The sequence below is a fragment of the Dromiciops gliroides genome, chromosome 2 (assembly GCF_019393635.1).
Source record: "Dromiciops gliroides isolate mDroGli1 chromosome 2, mDroGli1.pri, whole genome shotgun sequence".
Lineage (NCBI taxonomy): Eukaryota > Metazoa > Chordata > Mammalia > Microbiotheria > Microbiotheriidae > Dromiciops > Dromiciops gliroides.
This window is the reverse complement of record NC_057862.1, coordinates 213431398-213452727: the sequence shown is the minus strand read 5'-3', so window position 1 is coordinate 213452727 and position 21330 is coordinate 213431398. Positions and strand designations below refer to the sequence as shown.

Below are 21330 nucleotides of genomic sequence, written 5' to 3'. Positions count from 1 at the left end.
TCTAGTACCCTTCCCACACCAATCGAGCTGCTCTGGATAGGATCTAAATTGTCAATATCTTTCCTAAGATGTGATGCTCAGCATGGAGCATGGAACAGTAGATATGGCTTCATCGGGGCAGAGGCCAACAGAACTATGACGTTTCCCTGTCTGGACTCTGTTCTGGTCAACCCTACATTGGTCACATATGGGTTATTAATTGCAAAGTTTTTGATCAATTCAATTCAACTTAATAAACATTTATTAAATTCCTACTATATGTAGAGCACTAGTGATATCAGATACTGAGGAAGCTGTGAAGATGAAACAAGATACATACATACTGTAAGGGGCTAAAATTCTAGCTATGATGTCTAAAATCTAATGAGTGGTTGCCCCAAATTAGAAGCTTTAGCAAGAGGTTAGACTTTTAAGAATTTATTAAAGAGCATTCAGAAGTTGGTGAGGAGAGAGAGAGGTAAAAAATCTAACTATCTTTAAGAGACCCCAGCATCCAACCCGCCATACTGAGGTCAGGAACCCAAAAGACCCCAACACTTCCTTTCTCTTCCCAGAAACCTTCTCTCCAACAGGAAACAGAACCATCCACACACACACACAGCTCCAAGCTGGTAGCTCTGGTTGACAAGTCCCACAGGTGGTTTCTATAGATATAAGTTCCGGACGCCAGACTGACCTTCGAAACCCTAGAAAAGGTCACTCCTGGATGCTAAAGTCACATGGCTTCTCTTCACATGCTCTCTCCTCATGGTGGAGCTTCCCTGCAGTATCTCTCCAGCAGGGGTGCCATTCCAATTCTCACAATGCACTCATGGAATTTTAAATCTAATGCAGAGGAAAAGATCTGTGTTTGGGCAAATCACTTTATCCCTTTGGGAATTTGTTACTTTATCTGAAAAATGAAGGGGCTAGGCTATGTGGTCTCTAAGCTCTATTTAAATTCCAAACACTATGGCTCACTTTACTTCAAAGACAGAATTATTCTATGGTTAAATCAGCTTGGGAAATATTGACTAGATCTTGGGGCTTTCTTCTCCCTAACCTCTAATATACCATCAATTACCAAGTCCTATTAATTCACTTCACCAACATGTCTTATATCTGTCGCCTCCTTTCTATTCCCACAGCTACCATGCTATTATAAGTACACATTACAAGCTACCTAAACCACAGCAATAATCAATCAATCCATAAACATTTATTAAGTGCCTACTATGTGCCAGGCATTGTGCTAAGCGCTGGAGCTTCAAAAAGAGGGAAAGAGTCCCTGCCCTCATGGAGTTTACAGTTGAATAGGGGAGACAACAAGCAAACAAATATATTCAAAGCAAGCTGTGATATACAGGGTAAATAGGAAATAATGAACAGAATGAAGGCACTAGAATTAAGTTAATAGCCTTCCTCTTCAAGGGAGATGAGGAACATACATTTGCAGGATATGATGAGGACTCATCAACTTTTGCAGGGTTGCCTCCCGAGCTTTCTCCAGAGGGCTGGCTTTTAAATCACCCAGATCATGGACCAAGGAAATAATTGAATGAGCTCTGGTTATCTCTGCCTTAAAGCTTTTCCTATTTAAATCCATCTTGAATATACAAGATAATCTTAATTATGCATAGATCCAGTCATATCACTTCCTTTTCAAAATAATTCATTGTTCAATATTGTCTACTCAGTAAAGTTCAAAATCCTCTCTGCCTGGCATTTAAGGCTTTCTATACTTTGACATCAGCCTACTTCAAATGAGATCATTCTCTACTTCTTGCAAAAGTATAGTCTTGGTGCTTTTGTTTACACAGTTCTCTATACCTGGAGTACCTTTTTTGTTTTTTGGCAGGGCAATGGGGGTTAAGTGACTTGCCCAGGGTCACACAGCTAGTAAGTGTCAAGTGTCTGAGGCCAGATGTGAACTCAGGTATTCCTGAATCCAAGGCTGGTGCTTTATCCACTGAGCCACCTAGCTGCCCCCTGAAGTACCCTTTTTAACTGGTTTAATTCTTGCTTATTCTTTCAAACCTACCTTAAAATGCTACTTCCTCAAGGAAGCCTTCCTGGATTCCCCTTGGAACTCACATAGTACTTCGCTTTGCACCTTTCTTATGTACTTGTCATATCATATTCTGCATTCTCTTCATGTATATTTAACCCTCTACTAGACCAGGACTTCTTAAGCTTTCTACACTCATGATCCCTTTTTGCCCAAGAATTTTTTACACTACCCTGGGCATATAGGTATATAAAATAGGTATACATGACCTTTTACTGTTGCCAATTTTTTGCGACCCCTCCATTGTTCCTTGATCCCATATGGGGTTGCAAACCACAGTTTATTTGGTATTAGATTATGAGTTCACCAAGGGATTCTATTTTATCTAATCTGTGTTCTGCACATAGATTAGTGAATTTCTAGGGCAGGAATTCTTGACTTTTTTGTGTTATGGGCACCTTTGATTGTCTGTTGAAGCCTAGGAGGCTAGATGATTCAGTAGATAGAGAAATGGACCTGGAGTCAAGACGACCTAAATACAAGTCCAGCCTCAAACACTGAGTGACCTTGGACAGGTCCCTTAACTTCTGCCTCAATTTCTTTATTGGTAAAATGGGGATAATAATAACACTTACCTCTCAGGATCGTTGTGAGGATAAGTTAAGATAATATTTGTAAAGTACTATTAAATACAAGCTATGATGATGATTGAGCAGCTAGGTGGTGAAGTGAATAGAGCACTGGGCTTGGAATCAGGAAGACTCAACTTCCCAAGTTCAAATGTGGCCTTGGACATTTACTAGCCATATGACCCTGGGCAAGTCACTTAACCCTGTTTACCTCAATTTCCTCATCTATAAAACAAACTGGAGAAGGAAATGACAAAACCGTCCAGTATCTTTGCCAAGAAAACTCCAAATGAGGTCACAGAGAGTCAGACACAACTGAAAAACAACTCAACAACAATGCAATGATGATAGACTTTTTCTCAGAATGTTTTTAAACACAGAAAATAAGATATGTAGAACTATAAAGAAAACTAATTATATTGAAACAAATTTATCAAGCTATTTTTAAAAGCACACGTTTATAAGGGGGCAGCTGGTGGCACAGTGGATAAAGCACCAGCTCTGGATTCAGGAGGACCTGAGTTCAAATCCAGCCTCAGACACTTGACATTTACTAGCTGTGTGACCCTGGGCAAGTCACTTAACCCTCATTGCCCTGCAAAAAAAGATTATTAAAAGCACACGTTTATGGATCCCAGGTTAAGAAGCCCCTGTTCTAGGGCTTCCCTCAATTCGCCAAGTCTCTAATTCCAGAAATAGGACTAAACTGTAATTAATCTTTGTGCCACTAGAGGGCAGTAATGTCAGCACCAAAATGAAGTAAGGAGATCCGCTTAGGCCAGGGAAGTCTCTGAATGAGAAAAGGGCTGCCCTTGAAAATACTTTTAGAACATTGCCAGGCTGAGAAATTTGACTAATAACTTGAAAGGGAAAAAAAAATCAAGTTTCTGTAGCTCTGTTTAGTGTACTGTAGAGATTGATGTCCCCATTTAAAATGTCTTTTAACTCATTAAATTATTTCCCTGGTCCATCATCTTGGGTGATTTAAAAGTCTCCCCCCAGGGGCAGCTAGATGGCGTAGTAGATAGAGCACTGGCCCTGGAGTCAGGAGGACCTGAGTTCAAATCTGACCTCAGACACTTAACACTTACTAGCTGTGTGACCCTGGGCAAGTCACTTAACCCCAATTGCCTCACTAAAAAAAATAAAAAATAAAAGTCTCCCTCCAGGGAGAAAGATTGGCAGGCAATTCTCTAAAAATTGATGAGGTTCATCATATCCTGCAAATGTACATTCCTGATCTCTCTTGAGCAAAACCATTGACTTAATGGGATCGTTTATTTTTGTGTGTACCTGGAAGGGAGCCACCTGGTGGTGTATGATCATATAGAGATGTCCAGGTAAAGTAGTAATGCTTCTGACACAAGGGTGAGATGCTTTGATAGGTAATGAGCTGCCTGTCCCTGGAAGTATTTAAACAGAGGTTAGAATATTGTTAAGAAGATTACTGCTTGGGGCAGCTAGATGGCGCAGTGGTTAAAGCACTGGCCCTGGATTCAGGAGTACCTTAGTTCAAAGCCGGCCTCAGACACTTGACACTTACTAGCTGTATGACCCTGGGCAAGTCACTTAACCCCCATTGCCCTGCAAAAAAAAAAAAAAGAAGAAGAAGAAGAAGAAGATTACTGCTTTAGGTGGTAGTTTGAACCAAATGACTCTAAGCTTGGAGAGCCCAGTGACAGAGAGAAGTTACTAGGTTCTCTCACAACATCTCCTAAGGGGAATACTATTAAACACAGGAAAGAAATAAGGAAGAAGGGAAAGAAAACAATCATTTGTTAAGCACCTACTATGTTCCAGGCACTGCCTGAGCACTTTATACAACAACATTATGAGGGAGGTGCTATTATGATACCATTTTACAATTGAGCAAACTGAGGCAGGCAGTGTTCAGATTTTGTGCCTAGGGTCACAGAGTTAGGAAGTATCTGAGGCAGGATTTGAACTCAGGTCTGCCTGAGGCCTAGCACTCTATCCACTGTGCCACCTAGCTGTCTCTAGAATCCTGGATTGGTTGGAGCAGAGTTAGATATTGGACTTGGTGTGGCATTTTTTATTATTGTTAAGTCATGTCTGACTCTTCATGACCCCACTTATGGGTTGTTGGTTTTTTTCAGGACAATGAGGGTTAAATGACTTGCCCAGGGTCACACAGCTAGTGTCAAGTGTCTGGGGCTAGATTTGAACTCAGGTCCTCCTGAATCCAGGGCCAGTGCTTTATCTACTGTGCCACCTAGCTGCCCCCAACTTGGGGTTTTCTTAGCAAAGTGGTTTGCCATTTCCTTGTCCAGCTCATTTTATAGATAGGAAAATTGAGTTAAATAGGGTTAAGTGACTTACCCAAGGTCACACAGTAAGTGCCTGGGGCTGGATTTGAACTCTTAAAGAGGAGTCTTCCTGATTCCAAGCATAGTGCTCTATCCACTGTGCCACCTAGTTGCCCAAGAATTACATTATGTTAGTTAGCACATTTGATTTCCACAATGAATCTGAGTTAAGTATTACAATGGCATGCCCGTTTTACAGAAGAAACAGGTAGGCAATGGGGAAGTAACTTGGCTAGGAAATTGCATAGTCCAGACCTGACTCCAGGTCTTTGAACTTCAAGTCCCAAGGTCTTTCCACTATATTATACTTCCTTTCTCATAGCCCAATGGGCTTTGAGCAGGAACCTTGATCTAAGGATATTTCCTCCTAGCATCTGCAGACTATAATAGGGAGATAGTAATAAATTGTCAATTGATCAATGGATTGATTGGTTGAAATCCTGAATTGCCTCTGTTCTTTCTCTCAGTTCTGTGAAATCATCTCTGCCCCTGAGGTCAGCCGTTGGGCAGGGCCCATCATTGATGTTCTCCTGGATTACGTTGGGAATGTGCAACTGTGTGCCAGGCTGAAGGAACACATTGAGAGCTATGAAGACTGGGCCATCATCAAAGAAAAAGCAGGTGTTTATGGGTGATGGGTATAATCTACTCCTGGCAGGGTATTTGCCCACTCAGTCTTTTTGCACTTGATCCCCTTCATGTACAGTGCAATCTAGCTATGCTGGCTTACATGCTGTTCTTCTTAGAGGGCACTTCATCCCCTGCCCCAATCAATGGCTATCTGCCATGTCTGGAATGCTCTCCCCTCACCTCCATCTCTTAGTTCCTTAGAAGCTAGCATAAGTCGCATGTGAGGAGGAGTTAGGATATTGCTCCCACCTCCCCTCCCCCACTCCCCATTAGTATGTGAGTTCCTTGAGAGCTTGGTCATCTCTTACCTAGGTGACCCTGATGTTATCTAACTTTTTTGAGTATTAGTTGCCTCATTTAGCTGGTGGGGATAATAATAAATTCACTACCTGTTCATAGGGTTGCAAAGAAAAGTGTGTGTGTGTGTGTGTGTGTAGATAGATAGTGTGATGATTAAAATCTAATGTGTATGTCCTTACCGCCCCCCCACCCCATATGTGTGTGGGGAAACTAGCTAGGAATTACTTATAAATTAGGAGTTTCAGCAAAAGTTTAGGCTTTTAAGCATTTATTAAAGTATATTAGAAATTAATAAAGAGAGAGAGCACGTCTCTGAAAGAATGGAAAAACCCTATCTTCGATCTCTGCTTAGAGAGAGATTAAAAAGTTCCTTCCCCTAGCTGCCCACGTTTCCAAAAGAGAGAGTCCCACTCAGTTCCCCTGGAAGCCCCCCTGTCAAACAGAAAGAGGGACAGTCCCCACACACAGTTCCAAGCAAATTGAGTTGTTGCATTCAAGTCCATTGATTGACATGACTTAAAGGTGGTCTATTATGAATAGAGGCAACTTCTGGGACGCCAATCTGACCTTCAAAACCTAAGAAAGGTCACCTCATACTTTCTCACCAGGGGGTAGCACCCTGGTTTCTTCATGAAGAAACATCGTTTCCTTACATGAAGCAATAACACTACAGATACTTATGACTAACAAAGTAAAGGGAATGAAAAGAGAGAAAAGAAATTGAGCGACACATTGACAAAAGCTAAAGGGGGCAGTCCCCTTTAGCACGCGGACATTATAAATAGTGTATGTAATGGGGACAAAGAAAAACAGGAAAATGTCCTTTTAAGTCTTTGAAAGTATTATCTCAGATGGTTCTTGGGATGTCCTCTGGGTGTAGTTGTGGGGTAAAAGTCAGGTGTGGATGCTGATGACCAACTAACAAGTCTCAGCTGTAGAGTTTCGGGTGCGATTGTAAAGTCTCTCAGGTGTTTCAGATATTGGTAATCAGCTGGAAAGTTTCCTACAAAATTGATCTTAATACAACTTTAAATAGCTTTACCAATGATCAAATTAAACAATGAGAGTTCTCAAAAATATGTCTAAGAAAATTCAGAATCTTTTAGAGATTTTTCAATCATTGTCCAGTTGTTACACAAGAAACATATAATAAAAACAAAAATTGAAATATTCTCTAAAACTTAATATTTCTACAATAGATAGATGATAGATATAGATACATACATACATATATTTATATTTATGTTAATATATACACAAACTCACATATACATATAAAATAGTTTGTATATATACACATACATATGTATATACATATATACATATATACACACACATATATGTATATATATATATATATATATATAGTATTATTACAAGATTATTGACCCTTGTTCCACTAAAGTTCTAAATCAGACCTGATGTTTTTCTCTGATAAGTCCCTGACTAGATTTACTTTCCAGGCAAAGAAGGTATGGATGGGTGTCTCTGCATAGTATGAATTGAACTGGAGATCTGAACCCAGTCTGTAGCATTGAAGATCCCCAGAGTTGGAAGGAACCGTAGAGAAAATTTAGTTTGGCCCTTACTGAAAATAGGAATTTTTCTGTAATATCTCTGAGAAGCAGTTATTCAGTCCCTGCTTAAAGATCTCCAAAGGGAGAGAGCTCATTCTTTTCTATGGGCATTCTGGAGCAAGAATAGCCACTAGAATGTTTTTCCAGATGTTGAGTCAACATCTACTTCGATGTAGAAGGATCTAGTGGCACAGTAGATTGAGTACTAGGCCTGGAGTCAGGAGGATTTGAGTTCAAATCCAGAATCAGACATTCACTAGCTATATGACCAGGGGTAAGTCATTTCATCTCTGTCTGCCTCAGTTTTCTCAACTGTAAACTGTGGATAATAACCCTACCTACCTCCAGAATTGTCGTGAGGATCCAGTGAGATAATATTTGTAAAGTGCTTACTTAGCACAATAACTGATGCTTAATGGCACTATATAAAAGTTATTATTATGATGATGATTATTATTATTCCCTCCTGGATCATTGCCTTATGGTGGTAGAGGGGCTTGTGTAGCTCAATAAAACTATGAGCTATGCTATACAGGGTTACCCAAGAGAGACAGGTGATAGTGGAGAATTCTGACAAAGGGTCGTTCATTGGTGAATGAAATAGCAAACCACTCCAGCATGTTTGCCAAGAAAATCCCATGGGCCCTTGGTCCACAGGGTCCTGAAGAGTTGGACACATAAATGAACAACAAATTACTATTATTAAAACTATCATCCTTTCAGATCCTTTCATTCTATTTCTGTAATAGTTATGGTAATGAAGAGAAAGCATCTCTGGGCGACCCTCTGCCCAAGCTCAGTTTGACTCATATCTCTATTAAAAAACCGTTTTTTGTTTAGTTCCTATTATGTGCTGGATACATCTTTAGGCACTAGGAGAGATGGAAACACAAGACTGAATCATAGATTATTAGACTTTCAGAGCTGGAAAGGGACCTTAGGACATAGAATAAAGAATGTTAGAACTACAAGGCTCCTTAGTTTTATCCAAATCCTTCATTTTACCAAAGAGAAAACTTTCTTTATTGAAGAAAAGTGACTTGCCCATATCACGTAGCATATCTCTAATAATAACACGTTTACAGAGAACCTTAGTGTTTATAAAGTTCTTTCCTTCAAAATAAGCTCAGGAGGGGGGTAGCTAGGTGGTGCAGTGGATAAAGCACTGGCCCTGGATTCAAGAGGACCTGAGTTCAAATCTGTCTTCAGATGCTTGACACTTACTAGCTGTGTGATCCTGGGCAAGTCACTTAACCCTCATTGCCCTGAAAAAATAAATTTAATTCAAAATAAGCCCAGGAGTTCGCTAATGTAAGTATCTTTATAACCCCTTTTATAGATGAGAAAATGAGGCTCACCAGGTTAAATGACTTGTATAGTATCACACACATACAAGCGTCAGAGCCAACATTTAAACCTTGGATTTCTACTTCCAAATTCTTTCCACTTTACTGCCCAGTTTTTATCCTTTACATATACTCTTCCTCTATCACTTAATCATTCTAAGAGACATCAAGGTAAGGTTGGGTTGATCACAGAGGTCAAGATATATCCATGAAGGTCAGTTCAACAATTATAAAGTGTTTGCTCTTTACAAGATGTCTGATTTAACTGAGTTCAGAACGCACTATCCCCCTGCCCTTAATCTTTGGTACTCCATTGCTATGGCTAGAATCTCCAGGTGGGGCTAAGGGGTTGAGTCTGTCTGAGCTTCTCAAGCCTTCAAATAATAAATCCTTGATTTCAGTCTTTTTCCTTCTGTTCTAGAGCCGCCAAGGCCCCTGGCTCACCTCTGCCGTCTGAGGGTTCGAAAGGCCATTGGGAAATACCGCATCAAACTCATAGACACTTTGCCACTTCCTGGCCGGTTGATCAGATATCTACAGTATGACAATTCTCAGTAATTTGGCACACATTTGGAGGAAGGTGGAGCCTCCTCCTGAGGTTTTACACAGCACAATGATAAATACCAGGATGATGAAGGCTTCCCAGTGATGATAGTCATCTGACAGGACAGCCCTCAGACTCACGAGACTTACAGCACTGTGGCATTGATGGAGCCACAGTCCAAGAGCAAAGAGGGAAAAGAAAAAGCTAGGTGGGCTGGGGGAGGGGAAAAGGGGAGGGAGCAAAAGAGACTTACACAAACGCCTCCATGACTGAATTTCCAGATTAGAAGACAGGTTTATTGAGTTATCACTAATTCCAGACCTTGTTGGCACAAGTGGAAACTAGTATGAAAGAAAACCTATTTCTTCACAGGGTTTTCAGGCCTTTGAGGTGCAATCAAGATGAAAGGAGTCTCAAGAAGTCCAAGAAAGGTAGAAAATACAAATGCAACATTTGCCTGGTATGCCGTGACATAGTTGCTAAAGATTAGAACAACCCATTAGTCTCTCACAGTATCTCAGCAGATTTCCTTAGATTAATTTAGCTTCATTTTCCCCCTTTCCCCAATTCCCCAATTCTTTGTTAAATATTTTACTTTACTTCAAGAATCATCAGATCTCAGAGAAGGAAAAAGATACCAGAAGGTATCTGATCTAACCTCATAAGCTGTGCACTAATTCTTTCTGCAAGGTCCCTGATAAGTCCTCAGGTGATAGAGATATAGATATGGCCCCAGAATGGAAATGAGAGCATGGGCAAGTCATTCCCTGCTCTGAGTCTCAGTAACCTCCTTTGTAAAATCAGGGGTTGGCCTTAATGCTCTGTGAGGTTCCTTCCAATCTTTGCATCATATACTTCTCTTTTAAATTTAGCACATTTTTTTCCCTCCAATCCAAAACCAATGATCACCTCTACTTTCATTTTGATCACCACCTAGTGGTTCCTTGTTGTGGTGCAGGCATGTCTGACCCTCTTAAAAGATCCAAGAGCATTGGAAAAGAGGACTCCTCCCTAACAGGACTTAATCCCTCCACCTCATATTCTGTGCCCACTGTTTCTTCCTTTTCTATACTCATCTTTTTCTCCTTCTCAGCTTTCTTCCAAACATATTGTGATTGGAGATTGATGACTATGGTGGGATTTTTTTTTATCTAAAAGTTTTGGTAAATACAATGCATGCCTCCTAGGTGAGACCTGAAACCTTCTGTCAGCAATTCTCCCCCCTGCCGAACATTATATATATACATATATATACATGTATATATATATATATGTATATATATGTGTATATATGTATATATATATATATAAAATGTGTTATAGATAAATATTTTATTGATGTTCTTCATCACTGTCCCTTACCAATGATTCACTCATCTTACCCCTCAGAACTCCCCTTTATATAAAAGAAGCATTAGATATTAGGTACTAAAGAACTCAACTTCTGGATCAGAGTGGAGCTAGATGGTGGGAGTCCAGATTTACTTCAGGAAGCATCATGATCACTGTTTGATTTCTGTTTGTAAGAAAACCAAGGACACACAACAAACCCATCAAAAGGCAACTCTGGACACACAAATCACACCCATTTTCTACTCCTGATACAGGGATTTATCCTTTTGACTTGTTTCCCACAGTCTACAGACCAGCCAAATATGATAATGCATCATAGACAGAGTCTATGGGGGTCACATTGTGTACTGAGGTCACCTCTGGGATCCTCTTAAACACTTATTCTTAGAGACACTCAGTCTTCATACCCACACATCTGTTTTTCTACAGGAGTCAAGACACTGGAAAAAAATAAGACATACACTTAACACTTAGTGTGTGTTATTAGCAAACGTACTGTGATGATGACAGCTTTCCTAGAGCTTTAACAATGATAAAAATTCTTCAAGGTTTACAAAGAGTTTTCTATATGTTAACTCATTTGATCTTCACAACAATTTTGTGAAGTAGTTACTATTACTACCCCGTTTTACAAATGGGGAAACTGAGGCTGGGGGAAGTTAAAGTAACTTGCCCAGGGTCACACAGTTTTTAAGCATCTGAGACTGAAATCGAACTCAGTTCTTTCTCACTCCAATGCCAGCACTTTATCCACTGTCCCCTAGATTCCTAATCTCACGCAACACATATACTGGTTGGTGAGGCCCATGTCCATTGCAGTTATGTCTCCTTATCAACCCTGCCTTTGCTCATTCTCACAATGAATGAATGAGCCCAATTAATCCACTCCTTGTGCTGTTTGCTCTGTTTTGTCCTAAAATTGCTTGTATTTGCATAGATCTTTCTTTAATTTATCAGAGAGATAAATACTTGTTTTATTTGTATGAGACTCTTCCAAGTTGTCAGGGGAAAGGAAATGGGGTCATCACAGTGTCATGAGGGGCAGTGTGACATTGTAGAAAGGGCACTTGCCTGGAAATCAAGAAATTCCAGGTTTGGGTTCCAGTGCTGCCTGACACTAGAGATTCGTGCCTGTCTTCTGTCTGGTCCTTTCTTTCCTCAACAGTAAAATGAAGAAGTTGGAGGAGATGATTTATCTCTAAGATTTCTTCTATCTCTGATATATTAGCAGTCTCTGAAGTCTAGTGTCTCTCTGGGAAGAGAAAGAAACTTTGATTCTGTGATAGGTTAGTAATATTTGCTATTAAACCATAAGTTGAAACGCATGTATAAAGTATTTGTTTTGAATCTTTTAGTGGGAAGGGACTTTAGAGGTCATCTAGCTCAGCTCTCTTATTTTACAGATGAAGAAACTGAGACCTAGGGGGGAGATGACTTGCCAAAGGTCCCACAAAAGAGTTGAAGCAGAAGCTACAGTCTAAGTAATAGATTTTTTTTGGTGAAGCAATTGGGGTTAAGTGACTTACCCAGGGTCACACAGCTAGTAAGTGTTAACTGTCTGAGGCCGGATTTGAACTCAGGTCCTCCTGAATCCAGGGCCGGTGCTCTATCCACTGTGCCACCTAGCTGCCCCAGTAATAGATTTTTTAAAAATTAACTTCCAAACCAACTTTTTAAAATGGTAACATTTAGTTCACAGGACTCTATTAGATTATCACCTGTCTAGTGACTGTCATCAGCTTGTAGGTGAGAAAACAGTGCCTATAAAACATCCTTTATCAACATCGTATCTTGAAGGAATTAACTTCCCTGCTATACAGAAAAGCGACAACAACAATTAGGAAGGTAAAAAGTTCTGACACCAGAACCCAGGAAGGATAACTCAAGAATTGTCTTATGGGATATATTGTTTGGTGGGGAGGGAGAAAGAAGGCCTTGTTGAATCATGCAACTCATTTAGAACTATGGAATTTCTCAGAATAGAAACCTTTTGTAGCATCTTTACTTTAAAATCCTGAGAGACTGTCATGTTCCATATCTTACACCAACAATATTGTTATTAAAAAAGACAGACTTTTGTTTTGAGGAAAAGTTTGGACTCATTAAAAAAGTTTTGTAATTTCCTGAAAGTAATCCACTCTCCTCCTTCTGTTTAATTCTGGACTCATTATCTATTTGTATTCTTTGTCCTAGGTACATTAGTAAACACTATAGGTTGTCTATCCAACTGCATATCATAATTTGAACAATAGACATTTTTCATCCATTTGGTTTTTCCCATGTAAATTGTTAGACAATTCAAATCCGAGAGAGTTTTAGTATTAGATTTTGTATATTGAGTTAGGTAAAAGTTGCATTTTTTCAAAATTAAGAAATAGAAACAGATTAGAAAATAAAGAGCCTCTCCAATCTGAAGGCAAGAATCCCACTTCCCAGTGTTTCTTCACACATATGTCTGTGCCCTCAGGGAGATAGACACAAGGGAAGATGATGATGGTGGTGGTGGTAGTGGTAGTGGTCTTGAAATTTTTCTTGCCTTCTGATCACTTTCTTCTGCTCATGTGATCATTAAAAATTAGAATGAAAGGAATTTCTTTTTTTTTTTTTTTTAGTGAGGCAATTGGGGTTAAGTGACTTGCCCAGGGTCACACAGCTAGTAAGTGTTAAGTGTCTGAGGTCAGATTTGAACTCAGGTACTCCTGACTTCAGGGCCGGTGTTCTATCCACTGCACCACCTAGCTGCCCCTGAAAGGAATTTCTTTTCCAGTGGTTTCATTTGACAAATGAGGAAACCCAGCATGCTTCTTTCATACACCTACTTTAAGCTCATCTTTCCTGGAGATACAGGAAGAGCTCTTCATGAATTCTTCCTAACATCCTGAGATTTATAACTGGAAGATACATTAGGTATTACAAAAGCCTACCTTTCCATTTGTCAGATAAATAAACTGAGGCACAGGGCAATTAAATGACTTGCCCAAGACCACAGGAGATCTAGGATTTGAACCTATGTCTCCTCACCCCAAAGTTGGCCCTCTTTCCATTACAACACATTGGCACTTGCTGTTACCAGTTATGAGAGGTAGTTTTCTTCCACAAAGACATGATGACAGGTAAGTCCCATGCTCACTAAAGTTCCAGGGGATCAGCAGGACTCTCTTTGTGGAGGGTTCATTTCCCTTTCCAAGCTATATGAAGCCTTGAAAAGGCTATTGCGAGTAGCAATTTCATTGTATTCTAAAGATCAGGGATTTAATTAGTGGTAGCTATGCAAACCTGTGAGTATGCAATGATTCATTAGCCATGCTAATATTAGAACTGCTGTATTTTTTATATACCAAAGAGATGCACTCACTTTTGGGGTGGGAGAGGTGCCTGGGGGCTTTGGCAGATACAAAATCTCTTCTAAATTGCTTTTCATAACTTTCTCTCATATGATTTATACGTGTGTTCTGTAATGTTGTAAATTTGTACAATGGGCTAATAAATAGTACTGCTTTAAAACACTATTATTCTTTTGGTCTTTGTATTAATTGATCATAGAGTTGTTGAGTCATTTTTTTTAGCCGTGTCCGACTCTCTGTAATCCCATTTGGGTTTTTCTTGGTAGAGATACTGGGAGTGGTTTGCTATTTCCTTTCCAAGCTCATTTTACAAATTAGGAAACTGAGGCAAACAGGGTTAAGTGACTTGCCCAGGGTCACACAGCTAGGAAGTGTGTAAGGCCAAATTGAACTCAGGTCTTCCTGACTCCATAGTCTGCACTCTATCCCCTATGCCACCTAATGGCATTGATCATAAAGTATCATATAATAAGATTTACAGCATGGGGAATTTAAACATAATCCAGTACAACATTTTTAGGAAGAAAATTAGGGTCAAAGAGGTTAAGTAATTTATTTGAAGTCTCAGAGTTGATACTTAGCAGAGCTTGTATTCAATTCTGACATCCATGAATCAGAATCCACTGTTCTTGCCACTATATCAAATATTCCTCAGAAAAAGAAGAACCTTAAATAGTAACAACTCTTTTTTTTTTTTTTTAGTGAGGCAATGGGGGTTAAGTGACTTGCCCAGGGTCACACAGCTAGTAAGTGTCAAGTGTCTGAGGCCGGATTTGAACTCAGGTACTCCTGACTCCAGGGCCGGTGCTCTATCCACTGTGCCACCTAACTGCCCCACAACTCTTTTTTACTATACTAGTAACTATGTGGTACAGCGCACTGGACTTGGAGTCAAGAAGGCCTGAGTTCAAATCCTGTCTCAGGATACTTATTAGTTATCAGGGCAAGTCATTTAACCTCTGTCTGCCATAGTTCCTTCATCTGTAAAATGGTAATAATAACATCTATACTCCAGGTTTGTTGATATTTATAAAGTTTTTTGCACACTTTAAAGAGCTATATAAATGCTAGCTCTCCTCCTCCTCCATTTTCTTGATGGTAACTGCCAAGGGACCACATAAGACATTCTAGAACAAATATCCTTAGAGTTAGGCACGATTGCTACTACTCTTAGCTAATATTTCTATAACTTCTTGAGATTTTAAAAGTGAGTGTTTCGGAGGCAGCTAGGTGGCACAGTGGATAAAGCACCAGCCCTGGATTCAGGAGGACCTGAGTTCAAATCTGACCCAGACACTTGACACTTACTAGCTGTGTGACCCTGGGCAAGTCACTTAACCCTTATTGCCCCACAAAAAAGTGAGTATTTTCCTGACGACTGGACTATAAGCTAACCAGTACAAATGCCATTTTCGCCATTTTATAGATGAATCAATGAATCAATAAGCATATATTAAGAGCCTATTATGTGCCAGGTGCCAGAAATATAAAGACAAAAGTGGAACAGACCCTGCATCTTAGAGGAGCCTTATAATCTTTCAGGAAAACAACATGTATATGTGTAAGTACAAAAATATAGGGTGTCCCAAAAATTTCAGAGCAGTCTTAAGCCATTAAAACTTTAAAAACACACTAAGATCTTTAGCATATCCTGTATATACACGATATTTCCAGGTGGGGAGAAGCTAACAGAGGCAAAGCGAGGGGAGCAAGAGAGGCCTCAGGTAGGAAGTGGAGCTTAGACTGAACTTCCATGGAAGCTCAGGATATTCAAATTCAGCTGGTCCTGGTAGAATCTTAAGGCCTTACACTATACTGGTAACTATGTCCTTCCTAAAATGTGATGCCCAGATGGAACACAACATTCAGAGATTGTCTCACAACGGCAGGGTAGAGAGGTACTGTCACCTACCTCTTTTTTAATTTGATTGCTGCTCTCTGTGAAGCTTAAACTGCATTATCTTGGAGGGGAAAGCAGCATTGTTGTGAAATTTGGCGGGGGGGGGGGGGGGCAATGAGGGTCAAGTGACTTGCCCAGGGTCACACAGTTAGTAAGCGTCAAGTGTCTGAGGTTGGATTGGAACTCAGGTCCTCCTGAATCCAGGGCTGGTGCTCTATCCACTGTGTCACCCAGCTGCCCAGATTATGGATGTGAATTTTTTTTTTTTAGCAGCATTGTTGAATCTGCATTCTGTAGTGAACCTAATGGTGTTGTGGTAGAAATCCTGAGAGACAAAGTTCTGAGCATGATCAATCAATTTATTAGTTAGCCTAGCTTGTTTTTGAGTCGTTTCAGTCTTTTCTGACTCTCCATGCATCCATTTGGCAAAGATACTGGAGTGGTTGGCGTATTTCCTTCTCTAGCTCATTTTACAGATGAAGAAATTGAGACAACCAGGGTGAAGTGACTTACCCAAACTCACACAACTTGGTGACTGAGGTCACATTTGAACTCAGATACTCCAAACTTCAGGACCATTGCTCTATCCACTGCACCACCTAGCTGCCCCTAGTTAGTCTAGCAGTAACCAACACATTGGATCATTCATTGGCCTTGATCGATTACCTGGAGTGAGGGCCAACAGGGCCTTTTAAACCTAGTGTGTGTTCCCTCTGTTGGCCTACAGTCATTTAGTTGGACCTCCTCTGGCAAAGTTAAGGCAATCCCAAGTTATATATATTTTAATGGAAGGGGGGTTAAGAATTCTCAGCGCTTCCTTATTACTTCATCATATCCCCTCTCACTCCTCTCCCACTAATACCAGGTGTGATAGGAGCAATTTGCAGCTGGGGGATAGTGGGGCTGGCCTTCAGATATTCTTGATTACCCTCTCTCTGATGCTTAAGGAATGCTAGCTGTTTTTATGAGACCCAGCTTCCTCTAGCAATCTTGGCTAGAAAAACAAAAGCCATCTCGATGAGGTTCCCCCCAGTTTGGTTTACCCCATGTAGACGGTCACCCTAACTTTTGACTTGAAAGTAAGGGCAGGAGACTTGTCTCCTAGGGAGGGCCTAGTTCAAACTGGATTTTTGTCTACAAAGTAAAAAAATTGAGAGTCCATGAGCAGATGTTTTGGGGGCCGGGATTGATCACATCACTGGATCAGGCCCTTCAGAAACTTCTCACCCTTTTGACAAAATGAGGAAAAGAATGGATCACGGAGTAGTATTGATTATTAAATAATGCAGCATATTAATTTTCTTCAATGGCCAGTGTATTTGCGCTATATATGGTTTTAGCTTTGCTGACTAATCCAGTTTGCCCTTATGGAATGCAAAACACCTGAATCAGATCAAATAAAATGGATTCCCTTGTTTGCAATGTAAGGTGTTTTTTTTTAATGCCAAATGATTTATTCTTAGTATTGAGAGGAAAGAGGTATAAGGACATATGTTCACCGAATATATCTCAACTATACAACTCTGTTAAAAAGAAAGGGCTGAGAAAATGTTTGATAATTATTAGAGGCAATAATAATGATGATGAAGAGGGTTATTACTCATTCACAATTTAGTCCTAGAGAGGCAGATTTATTTGTTATGACATTTGGAAAATCATAAATCTTGGAAAGAACTATAAATGATAAAAAGTATTATGGGGCAGCTAGGTGGCGCAGTGGATACGGCACCAGACCTGGATTCAGGAGGACTTGAGTTCAAATCCGGCTTCAGACATTCTATAGGTACTAGCTGTTTGACCCTGGGCTAGTCACTAACCCCCATTGCACCACCAAAAAAAAAGTTTAATTTGAAAGCCATTTGATGAAAGGTTAATTGAAGTAGATATCCAGATCAATAAAGCATAATTTCCGAGCCTGATGAAGCACAAGCATTGTTGTTGTTCATACCCTTCAGTCATGTCTGATTCTTTGTGACCCCATTTGGGGTTTTCTTGGCAAAGATATTCTCTGGCTCATTTTATAAATGAGAAAACTAAGACAAAGAAGAAGAGTCTCTCTGACTCCAGACCTGAAACCTATCCACTACGTCACCTAACTGCGCTAAGCATGACCATTATCAAATCATATCTTTGGGCATTATTCTTGGCAGGCAAGAGGCCATGAAGGCCTAAACTTGATTGGTGGTCATTTGAATGGAGAGAAGGGACATATATGAGAGGTGGGTAATAGTAGAATTGATAAGACTTGGCAAATGGTTGCATATGGGTAAACTGAGGCTGGGTCTCTATATTACCCAACCATATTATCCATTATGGGTCATCATCCAAGGCTATCCCCTCAGTCAACAGCTCATTTAGCTGATATAGCAGACTGGGCAGATCATTGTTATGAAGGATCCCATCCAAGAGACTGAAAGCAACTATGCAGACACTAACCCTTTGGTATGTTAAGAAAAGAATTGAGAGGCATTGTGATACAGTGGATAGGGTAGGGCAGTGGACTTGGAATTAGGAACATCTGGGTTCAAATGCTACCTCATGCTCCATGATACTAGGTAAGTCACTTAAATCATCTCTGCCTCCGTTTTCTCATCTGTAAAATGGGAGAGGTTGGATGTGATGGCCTCTAAGGTCCCTACCAGCACTAAATTTGTGGCCTCATGATCCTTTGAAAGGAGGGCTGTGTGCCATATTATCTCCTCGAAGCAGCTGCTCATCACAGCCCCACCAGAGTTGTACTCATTAGTTGTCGGAGTCAATATTTGGAGATAGAGGGGACTTAAGGATTATGTAGTACAGCCTCCTTGTTATACTGATGAGGAAAATGATAATCAGAGAGGAAAAATAACTTGCCCAAAGTTACAGAGAGAGTGAACAGCAGAACCAGGCCTCAACCCCAGCTCCTCTGTCTTCAAATCCATTTCCCTTTCAGCAACACCATACTCATTCTTAGTATTAACCATAATTTTCCTGATGGCGACAGAGGCAGCTAGGTAGTGAAATGGATAGGCCCTTGGATCTGGACTCAGGAAAACCAGAGTTTAAATCTGGGCTCAGATAGTTATTAGCCCTGTGACCCTTGTTAAGTCACTTCCTCTCCTCCTACCTCAGTTTTCTCATCTGAAAAATGGGGATGATAATAGCACCCACCTCACAGGGTTGTTTCAAGTCTCAAATGAGATGATAATTTTAAAAGCATTTAGCAGAGTGCCTGGTACATAGCAGGTTCTTGTTCCCTCTTCTGGCAATGGAAACTGCCAAGGACTTCACATAAGACAAATGGGCCTCCTACAGGCATTCCTTATGTGCAAACATTTCCCCTAACAGCCCACAGACTCCTTTGGGTTCATCTGGAGTCAGGTTCTAACCAATAATAATAATAATAACTCATCAGGGGCAGCACAGTGTAGTGGATAGACAGAGTCAAGAAATGGATTCAAACCCTGTCTCTGATGCATGTCAACCAATCACAACCCTCTACCCAAGCCATTCTCTAAACCCGCAAGTTGGAGAGAAGGTGCCAATCTATCTGCATTGGCAACAGGAGTTTCCACACTGAGAGTTCTATATCCTAGTGAAATTGTGGGACCAGTCCAAAGACAACAATCTCTCTCATTTCTACAGTGATGTAAGGTTCACAAAATGTTTTTTTTTATATCACAACCTCTGTGAGGAAATGAATACAAGTATTATTAGCCTCTCTTTTCAGATGGGGAAACTGAGGGCCAAGAGGGGCAAGTATTTTATAATAGCTAAGATTTATATAGTATCTACTATGTGTTGGGTACAGGGCTGTGTTTTGCAATTAGTATCTCATTTTTATCCTCACAACCACCTTGGGACAGGGTAGGTGCTATCATTATCATCCTTTTGCAGATGAGGAAACTGAGGCAAACAGGTGATAGGAGCTGCCCAGGATCACACAGTAAGCATCTGAGGTCATATTTAAACTCAGGTCTTCCTGACTGCATGCCTAGCACTCAATCTACTTTGCCACTTGGCTGCCCCAATCACACAGCTAGTATGTGGTAGAGGTGACACTTGAATCCAGAGACTAAATCACATACGAGGGCTCATACAGTAGTAGTGGTGCTGGTGGTAGCAGTAGCAGCAACAGCAGCAGCAGTAGCAGTAGCAGTAGCGGCAGTAATAGTAGTAGTATTGGTGCTAATGCTAGTGCTGGTGGTAGCAGCAGTAAGAGCAGCAGCTCTAAGGTTGCAAAGTGTTTTACATGTTATTTGTACCTATGGCTAAGAATGACTTTTTTACATTTGCAAATTAAGTTTTAATGCATTTACAAATATAAACAAATATTCTTCGCCTCCTAGACATTCTAGTCAATCAACAAAAGATCAAATTAAGTCCTGATTTGTAGAATTGTTGATTTCTAAGGTGTAAAGTTTACACTGAAAATTTAACAATTGACTCTCCCTAGCAGGTAGGTAGGTGCTAACTTCAGCACACCCCTGGACCTATCTTTTCCTTCTTGGAAACTTTTATCCATTGTCCCCTAGTTCTGTGCTCTGGGATCAAGAAGAACAAGTCTCACCATTCTTCCACAAGATAACCCTATGAATACTTGAAGACAGTGATCAATGAACCAACCCATCTCCACCCTTGCTTCTCTTCTCCAGGTTATTGTTCGTTGATGGTTATTTTTAAGCATAGCCTCTAATTCCCTGATACATCTGATTCTTCTGAAAGCACACAGTCTTATCAATGGCATTCCTAAATGCATTGCCCAGGATGAATACAATATTGTAGATGTAATGTGACCAGATCAGAGTAGAGCAGGAGAATCAGCAAACTGGCCCTGAATCCCCATCACTTCTTTAAAGAAATAATAATCCTCTTGATGCAGTCTATAACCTTTTTGGGCATTATGTCCCACTATTGACTCATATTAAGTCAAACACAATCCATAATCCCAACTCTTTTTCACAGGAACAGTCATCCAGATATATCTCCCTGCCATTTACTTTTTACTTGAGACTTGAATTTTAAAAAAATTAGCCTTTATGTTTATTGCTATTGAATATTGCCTTGTTCAATTATGGTCTGTCATCCTCGACTTTTTTACACTCCTGACTAAAAGTGTCAGCTACCCATCCCTGCTTTGGGCATCACTTCTGCATTCCACTGTCCTTAAGTTTACTCCCCTTTCAGCCTTCCCTTCATCCCAGTCCATATCACTCATCCCCCAAAAATTTCAATCCATTTCCTTCTCCAACAGAATCACTTCATTTTCAAATCTTGACCATCTTGTCCAACCCCCTCTCTCTTTGACAGAAGAGGAAACTGAGCCCCAGAGAAAGGAAATGTCTCGCTCAAAGTCATATGGCGAGTTAGTGGCAATGGTGGGATGGACCCCAGGCATACCAATTCCTAGTCTG

General features: G+C 40.3%; 1 protein-coding gene across 3 annotated transcripts in view; it reads left to right on the top strand.

Annotated features, from left to right (window-relative positions):
• ASB2 (ankyrin repeat and SOCS box containing 2) overlaps positions 1-14200 on the top strand; it is an 88343-nt gene extending 74143 nt beyond the window's left edge. For all 3 annotated transcript variants that reach the window (XM_043988863.1, XM_043988864.1, XM_043988862.1), the window contains 2 exons: positions 5411-5564; positions 9218-14200. In XM_043988863.1, coding sequence (XP_043844798.1) covers positions 5411-5564; positions 9218-9354 — 291 coding nt within the window. In that variant the 3' untranslated portion in view covers positions 9355-14200. The remainder of the gene's footprint in view (positions 1-5410; positions 5565-9217) is intronic.
• Positions 14201-21330: the final 7130 nt, after the last annotated feature.